We start from the raw sequence: 17357 nt of genomic DNA on the forward strand, positions 1-17357 counted from the left end.
TCATTATCAAATACGAAAATACATTTAGGAAGAAAGTATAAAGAGAGTAACAAGTGTTACTTGTTCAGCTAAAACAAGTAACACATGTTGTGTCTATTTGGTTCAAAAACACAGCAGGTGTGTCCAGGTAATGTCTCTGTTTATCATTCAGAAAATATTTGCATGTCTTACATTGCTATAAATATACTTCAAGAATGCAGAGAGCACAACTTCTGATACAGCTCTGAAGAACTCACTGAGGTTTGATAAATCAGCTTTTGGGGTACAAATTCTTACAATTAACTCTAAACATGCAATTTTCTTCTAAATGACTGAAAAGAATAATTTATTTATTTTATTTGAACTTTAACATGTAATGAAGATAAAACTGTTTGTAACAGTGTTTGGATATATTTGGTGCATGAACATTTCTCTGAAGAAACTAAAATATTTCTAATTAGACTTTCTGCTGCTCAGATTAGCAGACAGTGGAATTAGACAAAAGGCATATTGCAAGTTACACAGTTGTTAGAAGAATTTTAGTTTCCACAGGTTCTAGTTGTTTTATTGTCTGTTCTTTACACTTATTTACTTGGTCAATATCATAATTTACTGGAGAAAATTATTTCAAATTTGATTTGTGTATGCTTACGTATTATATTGGTGTTGTTGGATATTACTTTTTATATGTCAGTTATAGAAAAAAATGCATATAAGTTAAGATGTACTTAAAAACATAATGCCCCAACAAAACTGTACTTTCTCTTTGGTAGGGTCTTAGTAAAACGTCTATCTTGTAGTTCTTTTTCAATGTTTAAGTCAATTTTTCAATTTTAATAATTGTAAAATGACTAGAAGGGAATTATTGAATCCATTTAAAGCTTTGTGTTGTTCTGCTTCATTATTATCACTGACTTTCCTTGACAGGTTCTATTGTGAAGATGGATTACAGATCCATCAATGCAACGTCTTTGATTCCAAACTATACTGACAGCAATAACAGCTTTAACCACAATAACTCTTCCAACAATACATTCCAAAATAGTACCAGCTCTCCAAATCCATTTGAAGAATCATTCTGCTGGCATTATTATGAAACGGTGAAACTGTTTACCATAATATTCATCTCCATCTGGGGTCTTTTATCGCCGCTGGCCATCTACTGTCTCTACTCTCAGGTGTGTTCAATAAAAACTAAACTTCAGAAATAAAACATGTTATTATTTTTAACAAAAAGAAGGCAATATCTGTTTATTCAAGATTTTACTGATTTAGTTTGAACGTTTGAAGACTAAAGCCTAATTTTGGTATGAATAGTGACAAGTTGGAAAAAGTCTTTATTGAGTTTAACAGAATTTTTTCTTCTGCAGCTTCGGTCACTGAGACAAGTAACAATCGGTAGAGATGAAAATTCTGCATGTCTATGCATCTATTAAATGCTTAATCTTTGCTTTTTGTCTGACTTTAACATAATTTTAGCCTGGACTTTAACCTCGATATTTTAAGCTTAATTTATGTGATTGTGGTTAGTTTCATCCACATCAAACTCTTTATAGTGATTGTTATGTTGCTATGTCGTTGTCTTTGTGGATCATTAAGTATTTTAGCAAAAACTTTGTCTAAAACTTTTTTTAGCAAAAACGTTTTAGACATTTGTTTAGCAAAACAAAATTTTTACCAAAAAATTTGACAAAACAATTTTTATCAAATTCTTTTGCCAAAAATTTTTCTCAATCAGTAAAACAACTAACATATTTGAATGTGCTATCAAATGGCAACGTACGCCTGGATAATAAATAAGCCTATCATATTTGTTAGTTCTTTAACTAATTTATTATTATTATTATATTAATATTATTATTATTATTATTTACTTTAATTTTACTGAACCCTCATTTTCTGCAGATCCGAAGTGATCATGTCGTTCCTGTTTTCATCATCAACCTTCTAATTTCAGACATCATTCAGATTTGCTGTATGATTGTTCAAGTGGCAAATGTAGAGGACTATTTCATAAATTATTTAGTCATTTATTATCTCTACAACTGTGGTGTGCTGGCCAGTGTTTTCTTCATGACCTCCATTGCCATGGAAAGGTAAATTAGTTTTTTATTTTGCTTTTTTGCTAATGTTTCTCTTTGTATTCCTTTGTTCTGTAATTTTGCTTTTGAATTACAGGTATCTGCTGATTGCTTGGCCTTTTTGGTACAGATTCCAGCGAAAACTCAAGGTTTCTGCATCAGTCAGTGTTGTGAGCTGGATCCTTTCTGTTTTTATTGGTTTAAATAATGGAAAGTGGCTGGGACCCCTTCTGGTCCTTCCCATCCCCCTGTTAATATTCTTCCTTGTGCGCAGTATCAAAGCTCTGTCTACAGCCCAGAATGTCCCACCTGATGAAAGACGACAAATTATAGTTGTTTTAACTGTGGTGTTGTTTGTTTACGTACTGACATTCTTACCACAAATTCTTATGGAGTTTATGTTGTGGGGAGGGTGGTGGTGGTTGGATTTCAACAGTACCACATTTGTAAACTTGATCAATGTGTCCTGTACTTTAATCAAGCTAAATCCTCTGGCAGACTTGCTTCTATACCTTATTATAAAGAAGTGGCTCTTTGACAAACTGCTGGCCTTCCTGTGTTGTTGCAGAAAGATTAACAATAGGAACCAGCAGACCAACAGCATTACAGCAACAACATGTAGCTGGTCGGCTTCTCAGGGGCAGAAAGAAGCAGAGAATAATTCCTGAAAGGTAAAATTAAGACTAAAGACAAACACATCAAATTCTGTACATAAGCAATAATGCATCTAATATTTTAAAAAAGCAGCCTGCATATAAAAACTGTTTTTATGACCAAATCAACTATTAATCTTTAGAAAGATGTAAATACTTTATTAGTCAAAACATGTCTAAAATTTGCCTAAAATGCTTTTACTTTTATAAAAAACAACTGTTTTTTAGGAAAACTACAAATGTTAAAAAACTATTAACATATTTTTTAACTTGACCGTGACACTGGGTCTCTATTTAGAAATCATTTATCTAAGCCTTTTATTTTTTAGAAAATATATTTTTGTGTTTCTTCTGTAGAGTTTTTACTGTGATGGAAGTAACTGGTACAATTATACACACAACAGCTCTGAGAACATAAAAACATGCATAAATATGAAATTGTAAAAAAGAAAAATGCAAAATAACCTACAGATTTCATATAATTTAAATAGTTTTTTAACCTCAACATGCAACACAGTATGACTGACTGCATAACTGGTTGATTTTAACGTTTGTGAAACTGTATTTCACACAGAAAATAAAAAATAAATAAATAAATAAAAAATTTTATTAGTGAGCAAAAAGGAAACTTAAATGGGGATTACTGGAACAGTAACACAAGTAACCAGTAATGAGCAGCTACATCCTGTGAGGTTTTATATAAAGGAAAGATTCAGGAGTGACATCTGATGCAGGTCGGCTAATCAAGAGGATTTGGAACAGCTGTGGAGGGAAAATGAGAAAAGATGGGAATATTTAATAAATATAGAGAATTCAGATTGACATAAAAGAAACTCCAGACCAAGGAGAAAAATATTAATACTGATCTGAGAGGAAAAACTAAAATAAACCGAGAACAGAACACAAGAGATGAACATAAACTATTAACTCGTATGGAAACACCTTACTAATAATAATAAACAGAGGGTGTTTATACAGGCGTAACATTTTAAACATACTTAAATAACAATGAAATATTTAAAACATGAATCCAAATTAAGACCAAAACCGAAACACTCAAGGATAACAATGAGATATATTCACATAGATATATGATTTTTTCTCAGACAGTAACAGCATCAGCCTCTTCCAAATGAACATAATATTGTTTTCTGATGAAACAAGCATTGAAGAAACATTTGTTCTTTCTTTCTTCTACCCAACAAATTCTTTGTCTTGTTGAATTTTGGCTTTGCATGTATTAAACCTTGAATATCATTACTATTTGCATTATACTTGATTTAAATCACTGATAAACACAATAAAGTGAATTATGTAAATGAATATGGAAAATAAATAAATAAAAAACCTTTGGTACCAATCTTGTAAGTGTTCTATTTTTTATTTTTTTATTTTTACCATTTCTTGAAACAAAAAAGTAGTAAAAGACAAGTATAAAACTCTGACCTGAGGGTAAAAGTCCAACAGTTTGTGTGCAGTTTAAAGAGAAGTGGAGTTTTGATGATTATACTGAGCCCAACTGAGGATGAAGAATCTGCATCTTCACATCCCAGACGAACTTCTTCTCTTTCCAGGGGATGAGACACAGACCTGCAGGAGGGAGATGGAGTCCCAGCATGTGAAAGGTCTGACCTCGAGGAGGGGGTGTGAAGAAAACCTGAGATCATCTCACTTCCCCATGCTGGAGATTTTAGTTTAACAGTAATAATAAATAAAGTTACCTTTAAAATTAATCACACAAGTGACATCAAGGCCCAACAGTAAACTTAAACTTCAATAAAATCAATCTGGCTGTGTGTTGTTTTTGTCTCCTGTAAACTTTGCATTAATTCTATTTCTTTTTTCTATCAATCATCAGAAATCATATTCAGACAGAGAGAGTCATGAAACAGGAAAAGCAGGTTTCCTGGAAGAAGAGGAACTAAGTTTCCAACCTGCAGATTTATAAAAATAGATTAGATTATTCCTTATTTCAATGCAAGAAAGTTTTAAAGAATGAAGTCTAAACATTTTGAGTAATTGGTTAAGATTCAAAGTAAAATACTTATATTAATATTGGTTTGCTTGTAATAATACTTACACTTACATTTGTGGAAATACAAGTAAAACAAGTAACTGTAACTTTGGTATCAAATAATTAGAATCATGGATTATTCTTGGTTTCCTTTCAGAAAACATCTGTAATAACTCACATTAAGATTATAATAAGAGTAACTAATAAGTTATGGTAATTGTTACGGTCACTGACCACTAGGGGCTCTCTTCATGAGAGAGCTCTTCCTTTGTGTTTCAGCTTTACCTGGCTGCCACAGGTGCAATGTGTTGGAGCTCGTCAGCCACCCCATAAAGAGCTTCAACCGGAGATGTCAGATCCCTTTTTCCTTGGGCCTTGATCTGATGTGATCTTGTCAGTGAGCTGATTGTTTGTGGAGACTTTGGATGGTTTTGCTGTGAGCCTTCTTGTGAAGCAGCAAGTGTATAACTAAAGTTTTGTTTCGATTCACAGTGGAAGCTGGTAGGGGTTCTCTGCCATTTTCTTTAACTGTTTTCTCCTGTTTTTTGGTTAGTCAGGGAGTTCAGGTATTGTACTTTCTTTTTCAGTTCTCTTCTAGAAAGTGTTTCTATTTTACAATTAAGAGCGGGATGTTATGTTTGTTGTTTTGGCCTTGGAGACCCTGAAGTTTAAAGCTTCCCTGTGTTTGTTTACTGTGAGTGACATTTTACTTGAACTGTAAATTAAACTATATTTTTGGTACTGACACCAACTGTTTAGGTTCCCTTCTTTTTGAGTTACACCCAGTGCCAGACTTTATCCTTATTGGTTTTGTGGGGGGTTGTAACAGTAAATTATAAATGAAAACTAAATCAGAGAAGCTAAAGAAGTTATAAATGTAATTTTGACATTGAACTTGAAATGGTGTAGAACAGCGTTTCCCAATTCCGGTCCTCAGGCCTCCCTGCCCTGCATGTTTTAGGTGTTTCCCTTCTGCTACACTCCTGGATTGAATATATGGGTGATCAACAGGTTTCTGCAGCACTTGATGGTCATGAAATCATTTGAATCAGCTGCTCTGGAATAGAGGCACATCTAAAACATGCAGAGCAGGGGGGCCTGAGGACCGGAATTGGGAAACGCTGGTGTAGAAGATGTAACTGCAATTAAAGATCATTGATGTGTTGGAGGTAGATGGTAGGTAAAAGGTTAAGGGAACTAACAGGAGAGTAGGGATGATCAATGCCTTATTTGGAAACGGATTGTTGAACAACTTCAACTTTTCAAAGAAAAGGTGGTGCAGGCAACGGACGTAGGAGGGCCGTTGAGCAACCCTGACACATGTGGGGTCTGCAGGGATCATGTTTTCTGACTTAGTCATGTTTTCTTAGACTTCATTGTGGATAATGACTCTCTGTCCCACCAGCTTCAGCAGCATCTTCAAAACAAAGTCTTTGGTAATCTGAACACTTCAGACCAAAGTATGGTCTAGTCTGAAGGAGCTGAATGTGGGAGTATGGGGAAGGGATGATCTGTGAGGCGCTGTGTCTTAAAGGTGGTGCTCAGTAAACCAGGTCTCTTGCACACCTGACTGGTTGCCATGAAGATTAGACATGCTTTTATAGTTTCTATTCTTATTAGCCATATTTTTACTATGTTTAATCACTTCAAACTTAGTGTCTCATTAGCTTTGGCATGTTTTATGTGAAGCCGGGAGTAATGCAGCACACGGAGCTTCAAATAAAATGGGTCCTTTATTGTTTTTAAATAAAAAAAAAACACTTTTTCTCTCTTTCTGAGTTGCAAAGAAACAAAATGTAAATGACCCGTATTCTGTTGATATAAAGCCTCGGCTTCGGTGGAAATGGCGGGCTCACATGTAGCAACGTAGCTTCACATACAAAACTAAACTCTTACAAAGGGTGTAATAAACGGCAGTGGCACTTCTAGAGGACAAACAAAGAAAAACATAACATTAACATCCTCTCCTTAACTTTGTTCACGGAAGATAATTCAGCTTCGACATTACCGAACACTTGGATTCTCGCCCTGGTGGCCATGTAGTCATCTTTTTCACCAGGTCTCGGCACACAAAATGTCCTTCTCTTCCGCTTTTCAAAGAATGCCACGATACATACACAAGAGGTTTTTTTCTACTTCCTGAAATATTTTGACCTCTCTGTAAAGCAGCACCACATGCTGGCAAAAACAAGAATTGCAACCAGTTGGCGAAACAAAGCAAAACAGGGTTTACAAAATACAGTTCTGACATGCACCCATTCTTTCACCTGGTTACATATGTAAAACACAGATGGAGTTTCAGACTGAGGGACGCGGACCGTTACTGGAGACATGGCGTTCTGCTGGGGGGGCAGAACTAGGCAACGGTCAGAAAGAAGTGCCCGCCATATTTTAGTTTAGGATCCATGTGCACCACACTGAGTGGTGAGGGTTGGGTGGTTTTTGGCCACCTCACCAGGGAGATTGTCTCTATCACTTTCATCTGCTTCCACACATACTGCTGCACACTCACACAATCCTAACCAGCACCAACTCCAGTCACACATAGTCATGGGTAAACTGATAACAGCAGGCCGACACCCCTTAGCATGTGTGCAGAGTGAGACATGGATAAAAGCAGATCTAGCACTTTATTCTTTGTTTAACTCTGTGTCATCCTTAAGATCTGCTGAGTGGAGCCCAGTGACTGATATTTTTATTAACTGTATCTGTTCCAAAATGAGTTTGTATTTAACACTGCGTTATTAAGGATTATATATTTTTATACATAGCTAATAATCTCTGTATTTCTTAAGGTTGAATAAAGACAGGATGAACACTAAATACTTTTCACAACGCCAGCTGCTGTAAATGTGCTACAGAAATTAACTTTGACTTGACTAGACTTGACAACTAGTGATGGTGAGATGAAGCCTCATGAGGCATTGAACCACTTGAGCCAACTGGTTCGAGAAAGGGTTCATTTCTTGAAGCTTCATGTGCACACGAAACCACCTACTGGCCAGGTGTATAATCACAGCCAGCTGTATCTTAACACGTGTGATGCATTGAATTTTTGTCTATTAAGGCTCTTGGGAATGACTTCACAAAAGGTGTAGGACGAAATCATTTGTCTACATAAATTATGTATACACATATGTGTATAATAAAATATTGTTTGAATGTATTCTCTGTGTGTAATTATTCCCAAAATAGTAGTGTCATGTGATATGGCATGTTGTGTAATAAAGTTTTTCTGTGACTCTAGAAAAATGGCCTGGGCTTAATCAGGCAGAGGACAGTGAAAGTGCTTGTGGAACTAGGGAGGGGTAGTGAATTTGTGTATGTTTGTGTAACTTGGATGATTTCATGCATTTTTATTAAGAAACAACAATTTCTCCACAGCTTTTGGTTTCAAATGATTTCTCTTTTTTGACACTACATGGATGAGGTGTTATTATTGTACCCCAACTTATGGAGCACAATAAACACCTCACCTTTACAGAAAATAAGAAACAGTGAAAAATACAGTTCCTCATAAGCAAACATAATGCCTCTGCAAATGTTCAGTTCACCTTACCTTGTTAGGGCTTAGCAAATCAAAATGTTCCCACATAGGGGAAACCCTCCTCTTTCTCGCCGGCTCCATCCTACTCCTATCCTGTCCTCGCGCTCCTAAATCTCCTATCTATTAATCTCTCTCTCTCTCTCTCTCTCTCTCTCCCCCCCCCCCCCCCCCCCCCCCCCCTAAACTCTCCAAACACCAAACTAACTGTCTCAAACTAAATAACCACTATCCACTCTGCTATCCAAACTATCAAAACTCTATCCACTCTCTCAACTGACCCAACTTGCCTACAACAACCCACATTTTGAATGGAGCCTGTGGGGTTTCTAAAGCTGTCAAACCCCGCGCCAAACTCTGAACCACTTCCCGAAGCAGTCACGTGGTACAGCCGGGCAGCGAGGCTTCGGACGTCATCGTTTTCAGCTCCTCCCCTAAATGAAGCAAGCTTCGATACGCGCTTTACGGAAACGCCCCCTCCATTACTCGACACAGGCCTCGAAGCCTCGGCACATCACGTAACATCACTATTGACAACACACTTACAGGAAACATCATTTATTCATAACATTTCCTCAATACTGAGTTTTTTCTTGCAGGAAACATTAAAGCCAATGCATTAACTGCTAACATCCCTTTCAAAGCTTTAATTTAATGACTTTTGTGTGACCAGCTCTCCTAAGTGCTACAGAAAAAAAAGCTTAAATTGAAGCTTGCAAAACAGCAGTTTCCTTTTCAGCTGGCCAGTTAGACAGATGTCAGCACTCTGGGAGGTATTTCTCTGGCTGAACAAATTTAGCAAAGCAAAAGGTAAATTATCCACTTATTAGATTATTGGTCTGTTGGTTAGATTAAATGATTTACAAATTAGTTTATGTGTTTAATGTTGTAAAACTGTTGAAACCTTTTTAATGCAAGGCAGACAATATGCATTGCTATCAGTGTTCAACTCTTGGTTTTGCTTCTTTGGATAGCTTGAGCTTCACTTTCATTTTAAAATGCTGCCTAACTGATCTTGAATTAAATTGTTGCCTTGTTTTATCAAGATGTCATTATTTATTGTGTCTTACAAATTAGGTTTATTGTGACATTCAGTTTTTGTCACAGAAAAAAGAAAAGCCTTGCTTTGCTTTTGTTAACCAGAAAATTACATGTAGGTAAATATTAGCCCAGTGTCATCTGAGATGTGAGATTGTTGGACTTTAAACATCTGAAAGAGGGAAAGAGGCATAACCTCATTAACAAACATAAACTGAGCCTAAACATATTTAAGAAGTGATATTGTTTGTCATATAAAAAATGTATTGGATGCAAAGATGTAAAGCCTCAACATAGGTAAGATGAGACAGGTGACTTATGGGTATTGTTTCAAAGAAGCTGCTCTGTTATGAAACAAAATTGTGGACGTGTATTTTTGTGAAGCTCTTCTCCCTTCACTTCCTCTCTGTTTGACAGAACCCACTTCATCTGACCACATCTCTTTTCACTTGTGCAATAAACTAAGAGGGAGGAAGAGAAAAATAAGTTTAAATTTTAAGAGTTATTGTCAATGAGTTTTACATGAAATGAATGAAGCTCAGTTTGTTAAAACAGTGAAATCCTTTCTGTTAGCTGTAGAGATGCCAACAAGAAGGGACCCATCAGTCTCTGTTACCCACAGTTGGTCCACCACTTATTTGATTGTCACAGCCCACACAAAGAACCAACATGAATGAAGAAGTATTAGCAGAAGAGACCAATGCAGTACATCCTGCATCCAGCATGCCCATACTGGTTCCTGTTGCATGCATCTGTATCTGTTAAAGTGAAATGTTTCCATGACTGCAGCTTTGCTTCTTTAACATTTATAGAAGTTAGAGATGCAGAGAGGCGCTGAGTGTCCCATAACATGCATGACTTAAACTGTTGGATTTAACAGAAAGAGGTAAAATGTGTATATAGGTGAAATGTACATTGAAAGATCACTGAGAGGATATTTGTTGGCACCATATGGCTGAACTGAATTTAGTTAAAAGTTGTGTTTTTGAAAACTGATACATTTTGTTATGATCTTAAAGGATGCTTCCTTCCTGCTGGTAAAGATAATCAACTTGTCAAACCATCTCTTTAATGCAGCGTCAGATGTCGTTGGTCAGCCTGTATGTGGTGTAGCATGCAAACACAGTGTGCACCGGCTGCAGACCTGATGAGAAGGATAAATGTTTGAGAACGAATCATTTCAGGACCTATAAACTTTGAAAAGGTAAATATATTTTTTATGTCATGCACAGAAATTAGGAAAACACATTCAATCTAATGCTGCTGAGGAAAAATATATTCCATATGTTCAATTTAATGAGAAAACAGATAAAATATGTGCCAATAGTTCCAGGTAGAAACTGTCCACTTGCTTCAAATATGGATAATTTTCCATAGAGAATTGCAGAAAAAACAATCTATAACAGATAATCAGGCAACTAAGTAAACCTATTTGCATTTCAGTAAAAACACAAAAAATGCATATTCTCAACATTCTTTACAAAACAATCTCTATAGGTATTGATTTTTCTCTTAGACTTAGCATAGATCGTAAGTGTTGTTAAAGTGTTGCTGAAGGAAAATAAAGTCTCCATTATTCATTATTTTGCTCATGCAGGTTTGACACTGAAGAATGGAGAATATCGTCGTCAGCAACACCTCAGGGAACCAAAGCGTCAATCAGAGCATCTCCAACCACAGTGAAGCATTTAACAATAATAACGGTTATGATGATGAATTCACAAAGCTTGTTTATCAATATGTGGATGTGGTGGATTGGATCACTATCTGTGTTGGGCTTCCATTGACTCTAGTGACGATGTTTGCTGTTTTATCAATGGTGAGTACACAGTTACTACACTGTGAAGCCAAATGTTATTTTATGAAATAAGTCAAGATATTATTACTAATCTATTCATTACTTTGCAAAAGGCAGGACCACTCCTAATAAAAATGTGAATTGTAAACTACTCAAAGTGAGTATTTGCTGTGAACTGAGACAATTTTCATTTCCATGTTTTGACCAGTTTTTGCCGTGGCGTCAGTGAACACCTGACCGCTGAGCCATGTTTCTCCTGACTGTATTGGCTGCTGATCACATGAGTTCTTTAGCATTACAATGATTCCTGGGGCTGTAGCCATGAATTTTGATTCAGCTGTATCATTTCATTTAATCCTGTTTTTTTCTACCTGTCTCATTTGATTTGACCCACAAGAGATCATAGGGATTTTTTTTTTCATAATTTGTATATTACCTTGACAAAGTTGTCCATGTTGTAAAGGTAACACACACGTCAGCATAAATAACATTACATACTTTTTCTGTTCTGTAATTATTCATAGCGATCTGTTGTAATCCAATAATTTATTCAGTAAAGGTGAGCCTGAAAACCGTCATTGAGATGCAGTTGTTGTGGAAAAGCTGGGTCTCCTTTTAGGGCTCATATATGAACTCAGAAATATCATCCTGTTGATTGTTTAGTATTAATGATTAAATTCTTAAACAAGGTGAAATATTTACTCAACTTCACCTTTAAAATGTTACTATTGCTTAGAAAAACAGACTCTAATTTATGTTTAATGATTCTGATAAACATGAGAAATGAATACTGATGTGAGTAACGCTGTAAATTACATTGCTGGGAATGCCTGCTGTGTGTTAGAGTAACAGAGCTTCTGTCAGTTTGAGTTGATGACTGAAGTCTCGGGGCAACATCCAGCCACAGCAGGACTCTTTTAGGCTTGGTGCTTTAGAGAACATTTGGGGAAGCCAGAGTTGATCTCCAGCTCTGGCCATGAATATTCCTCCATCCTCCTCTGCTGCTGAGCGGACATTCTCTGTCATCTAGCAAATAAAAACACATGCCAGGAAAACAGCAGGACAGAAGAATGTTTGTGGAACTAAAATCTACTAACTACATCAATTTTGGTTCTGTCTTTATTTCCTTTTCTTTTTGTCCCCCTGCAGGTGAAGAAAGATCATGTTGCTCCAGTTTACATCCTCAACCTTCTGATCTCGGATCTCATCCAGCTCTGCAGCAGAATTCCTCTGATGTTACATGAAGGTCCTAATGTCTCCTTTCTCTTTGCTTTCCGGTTTGGCTTGATAACCAGTGTTGGATTCATGATGTGTGTTTCCCTGGAAAGGTAACTATCTGCATTCCTTTATATCTGTGTTTCTGTCTGACACCATTACATCAATGCCCAACAACATTTGTCTTTTTTTCCAGGTATCTGATGGTTGCCAAGCCGCTGTGGTACAGATTGAGAAAAAACATCAAGACATCTGTGTTGGTCTGCGTTGCAGTCTGGATCCTTTCTGTTATTTTTATCTTGAGCGTTTATCTTCCCCTGGAACTAAAGACCAGTGGAACCATATTGGGTGTGTTTCTCCTCCTCCCTCTTCCCTTGTTCATCTTCTGCCTGGTTGGGACCATTAAAGCTCTGTCTGAAACTCGCAGTGTCGCTGCTGATGAGAAACATCGAATCTTTTCAGTCCTGGTTGTGGTGTTGCTTACATATATTCTACTTTTTCTGCCTGTTGTATTATGTTTAGTTTTGGAGGAAGTTAAGAAAAATGTAATTTTTGAAGCTGTGGCTACAGTTTGTCAATGTCTAAATCCTCTTGCAGACTCAGCTTTGTATATTTTTCTGAGGAAAAGTGAAGTTGATAAGATTTTAGCTTCACTGTGTTCCTGTAAAATGTCTGAGAATCAGAAGATCAGCAGCATTGATGATGATAACATGTCTGCTCTGCACACTACAGCTGTTTAGGTGCCACAGATGGATAAATATCTTTACATCTTACTTTCTCTGACTATTGTTCTGGATTTCTTGCAAAAGAGATTGATTTCATTTGAATGATATTGAATTCTTCATGATTCTTTTATTGTCCTTTGAAAATTAAAACACAACAACTGAAGAAATTATCCCTGTATTTCAGGGATTGAGTGCCTAAATGTTCTTACTGTTGCCACTTTTATGCAGTTTTTCAAAAAATCAGTTTAAGATTAAAAGAGTTGAAAATTGAATTCTGTTTATAGCAACTTCTGTATCTCAGACATATTTAAAATAAACTTTCATAAACTGTTTATCTTTGTTTATTTCACACATTAAATTTAATTAGGTACAACAGAAGGTGTTGCAAAAACAGTTTTTATTTTAAAACGTTTTGTCATCAGAAAATGCTGAAAACTGTGTGACTATTTTTAGCTGTGGATTAAATAAAAACTTTTCAGTAATTTAATTAATTCTGAACGACATACAGTATATCCACTTGAAAAAAACAGACACGTAAAATCAGTGGAATTTTATTGAATGTTCAATTTGTAGAAAAATATTTAATCAGAAAAGAGAGTTCTTTAAATTAATAGAAAAATTTAAATTAAAAACATAATGACTCCAAATCCTCCCAGTAGGTGGATGACTTAAAGTTGTTGCATTTAAATTCTGCCAACAGTTCTATTTTATGTTTTTTTAAATATTAATGTTAATATATTCTATTAGTTTTTATTATTTGCAGTGTTATTAGGTTAAGCAATCTTTTACAACTGATAAAACCATCTCTACTTGTGGTCAACAAAAACTTCTGTTTAGTTTCTCAGAACTGTGCAGAAACAGGAAATGGCTGACATTTTAAAAAACTCTGTTGTTTGTGGCGACAGCAACATTTCCTATCCAAGCCGTTTTAGTTTATTTAATTTTTGGACTTTTCACCATCTGAAAATCATACACAACCATGAACTTCATGAAGCTTATTTTAGTCTGCCAGATTTTTTTATTATTGGAATTCATGAGGAAAAGAATTATGAGCTAGAAAATGTTCACTTTGTTGGCATGAAAATACATTTAATGACTAAAGTCTCAGCAAGACCTAGAGAAACCCAGCTGTGAGGGATTTACCCCCCTCAACAGGTGTTGTTTTTTGTGCTTCCTGTATTGTTGCTTTATTTAATATTTTGTTTTGATCATCCTCTCTTTCCTTTGAGGTCATGTGCTGCCATGGAGGCGCGCCCATGAGCAGTGATGCCTAGGACCTGGTGCTTCCAATTTACCTTACTGGGAAGGTCCATTGTTTGAGAAGGAGGAGAGATGTTTGTTTTATTTTTTGTTTGGTCCCAGCTTATTTTTGTTTTTGTTAAATTGCTAGTTGTAATTCTGTAAATATTTGTTCAGGAATATTGTTTAGCACAAATGTTTGTTCTTTCGTTTACCTGGAAATGTAATTGTTGTCTCCGCCCCTAAATTAGTCCTGGCCATGCTTTAAAAGCCAGGTGGTTTGAATCAGAGGGGTGGCTCCCTCTTGTTTGGAATGTTTGTCAGTGTGAAAATGGTAGTGTAATGTGCAAAGAACTGATAAAGAAAAGATTTAGAGCTCTATAATGGCTGGACTTGTCTGATTTTGGATCGCAAACCAACACCAACCATGTGTTTACCTTTGATTGCATTGATTACTGCAACAGCGTCTTCACAGGTCGGCCTAACAAATCAATCCTCCAGCTGCAGCTGATCCAGAACGCTGCTGCTGCTGGAGTTCTGACTAGAACCAGGAAGTTAGAGCACAACACACCAGTTCTACAGTCCCTCCACTGGTTCCTGTAGCTCAGAGAATAGACTTTAAAATACTGATGTTAGTTTATAAATCACTGAACGGCTTAGGACCACAATACATTAAAGATCTGCTGTTGTTGTATCAACCTTCCAGACCCCTCAGGACTTCTGGTTCTGATTCTGCTGTGCTTCACCAGAACCAGAACCAAATGAGGGGAAGCAGCATTCAGCTTCTATGCACCACAAACCTGGAAGCGTATTATAGTGTGCTGAGGTTCAGTAAACTTGATTTTTATATTTAGTTTAGAAATATTTTGATGATTGTAGCTCATTTTACAGCATTAGAAGGTTTTCATTTATATTTTCTAACAGATTCATTCTTTACTTTCTGCTGCTACTTGAAGTCAAACCTCAGAAATTCATTTCAATTTCTTACAGCTCTGAATCTGCTGCACTGTAATGGTTTTAAATGTCGGGTTGTGGACGTTACATGTGGGACACATTTTGACCTTTAATCTGTCCCAGAATCTGAATTGTTTAAAATCTTTTCATCTGTTACTTCTGTCTGAAAATGTTGGAAAGATTGGCTGTTGAAGGTGAAACAGTTTCTCTTGGTTTCTCATCCTCATGTTTTGCCTTTGATGGTTTTTACTCTTTTAAAAACGATTAAATATACTGAGTTTTGTGGTTACTGTGACAATTTCAACCCTATAGATATAGACTCCTACCCAACATCCCAGCTCAACTTTTGTCTTTCGTTTTTTATTATTTCTAATTTATTTAACTTGTGTTTCAGTCAGCGTTGAATTCAGACAGAATGGTGCACTATGTTAATCTCTGACAATTTGTTCAAGCTGAAGAAAGTCAGTAGAGAGAAATTATGCTGGAATATGGGGAATATGAGAGTGTAACCAATGATGTAATACTTCTGTTCCACAAACCTCTGAAAGGAGCATAACCTTCATCTTAAGACATATTTTTGCTCATCCTATAAAAATATGTTGGATCCATTGCAGTAAAGCTGCAAAGTGAGTGAGCTGAGACAGCAGCCATATTGGAAATATCTGAAAGATTTTGCTCTAAAATTATGAGAAATTTTGAAGGTGTCATTTTGTGAAACATTCTCACCTCACTTCCTGTCTCTGTGTGTTCAGAACCCTTTTCTCTCTTCACCTGTGGAATATTAAATAGCAGGAGGAAAATAAATAAAGTTTTAATGGGGTTATTATTATTTTTAATATAATTTAATTGAAATTACTTTTGCGATCATTTCTGGTGCGTTAGCTGCAGGGAGACCAACATAAAGCGAGCCGCTCCAGTGTCTCTGTGGGCCACAGTTGGCCGAACACATCTTGAGTCATAGCCCACCAGCTAACAGCACATAAAGGAAGATGGAAGAACCAACATGGGTAATGAAGCAAGAGCAAAAGAGAGCAATGCAGAGCATCCTGCACCAGCATGTCCATGTTGTCCCTGTTGCATGCATCTCTATAAGTTAATGTGAAATGTTTTCATGACTGCAGCTTTCCTTTTCTAAAGTTAGAGATGACAGCAGTGTCCAAAACATGCTGGTTTAATCTGTTGCATTTAAGATAAACAGGTTAAAACAAGTGATAAAAGCTTCAGTACATTTTTTTTTTGCAAAGAACATAGAGAGGATATTTCTTGTTAATTGGTGCTAGAAAAATTAACTGAATTAAATTTTACACAAGTTGGTTCATGATACTGAGTTTAAAATTTTTTTATGATCTTAGAAGACGTTTTCTTCCTGTTTCTAAAGAAAATATACTTATTACATCATCTCTGTGCCCATTTCCTTTAATACAGAAGTCAGATGTCATTGTTTCCGACACCATGTGGTTCGTATATATAGAGACTGTTCAGACTGCAGACCGTTGAGATGAGAAGAGAACTGGCTGAAAACAGGAATCATTTCAGGATCTTTAAACTTTCAAAGGTAAATATATATTTGTTTTCTTTTAATGTACAGAAATGAAATAAAGACACATTAAATTTAATACGTGCTGAATAGTGTATCCTATGTGTTTAATTTCATGGAGCTGCTGAGCCACATTAGAAATAACATTTACCTGCATGCCTGTAATATAGTAAGAAACTGAGCACATACTTAATATTGGATAATTTTCCAATCATTACTTTCAAGAATTACTGTTTATCTTTACCATATGCTTTATTTTTGTACTAAACAGATTTCTTACACATGAGCTTTTCTTAGGATTTCTCCTTAAAAAGAAATTTAATACAACTTTCATGAAATAAGCTAAGAGAAAAATCAAGTCTCCGTTATTCATTATTGCTCGTGCAGGTTTGATATTGAAGAATGGGAGATTCTCTCATCAGCAGAACCTCAAAGAAAGAAAACCTCAATCAGTACATCTTCAACTTCATTGATGCATCTAACAGAACCAATGACAGTTTTTATGAAGAGAACAAAGTATATCTTCAAATCTTGATCTGGGGAAATTTGATCACCCTTTGTTTCGGATTTCCTTTGACTC

At 35.9% G+C, this 17357-nt stretch overlaps 1 protein-coding gene and 1 long non-coding RNA gene across 2 annotated transcripts; both read left to right on the forward strand.

Annotated features, from left to right (window-relative positions):
• Positions 1-865: 865 nt before the first annotated feature.
• On the forward strand, positions 866-3716 carry LOC116713002 (uncharacterized). The gene is made up of 2 exons (XR_004337763.1): positions 866-1157; positions 1885-3716. It is a non-coding gene; the product is annotated as an uncharacterized LOC116713002 (long non-coding RNA).
• A 6424-nt stretch (positions 3717-10140) lies between these two features.
• LOC116712943 (G-protein coupled receptor 4-like) lies at positions 10141-13379 on the forward strand. The gene is made up of 5 exons (XM_032552849.1): positions 10141-10195; positions 10387-10513; positions 10907-11128; positions 12257-12435; positions 12519-13379. Exons 3-5 carry the CDS (start codon positions 10922-10924, stop codon positions 13060-13062), a joined length of 930 nt encoding a protein of 309 aa, XP_032408740.1. The 5' UTR covers positions 10141-10195; positions 10387-10513; positions 10907-10921; the 3' UTR covers positions 13063-13379.
• Positions 13380-17357: the final 3978 nt, after the last annotated feature.

This window comes from Xiphophorus hellerii, chromosome 22, assembly GCF_003331165.1.
Source record: "Xiphophorus hellerii strain 12219 chromosome 22, Xiphophorus_hellerii-4.1, whole genome shotgun sequence".
Lineage (NCBI taxonomy): Eukaryota > Metazoa > Chordata > Actinopteri > Cyprinodontiformes > Poeciliidae > Xiphophorus > Xiphophorus hellerii.

Bases quoted from the DNA above. Each gene is read 5' to 3' on its own strand.
- LOC116712943 (XM_032552849.1), top strand. From the start codon at position 10,922: ATGGAGAATATCGTCGTCAGCAACACCTCAGGGAACCAAAGCGTCAAT. The intron at 11,129-12,256 runs GTGAGTACACAG...GTCCCCCTGCAG, and splicing joins TGTTTGCTGTTTTATCAATG to GTGAAGAAAGATCATGTTGC. The intron at 12,436-12,518 runs GTAACTATCTGC...CTTTTTTTCCAG, and splicing joins ATGTGTGTTTCCCTGGAAAG to GTATCTGATGGTTGCCAAGC.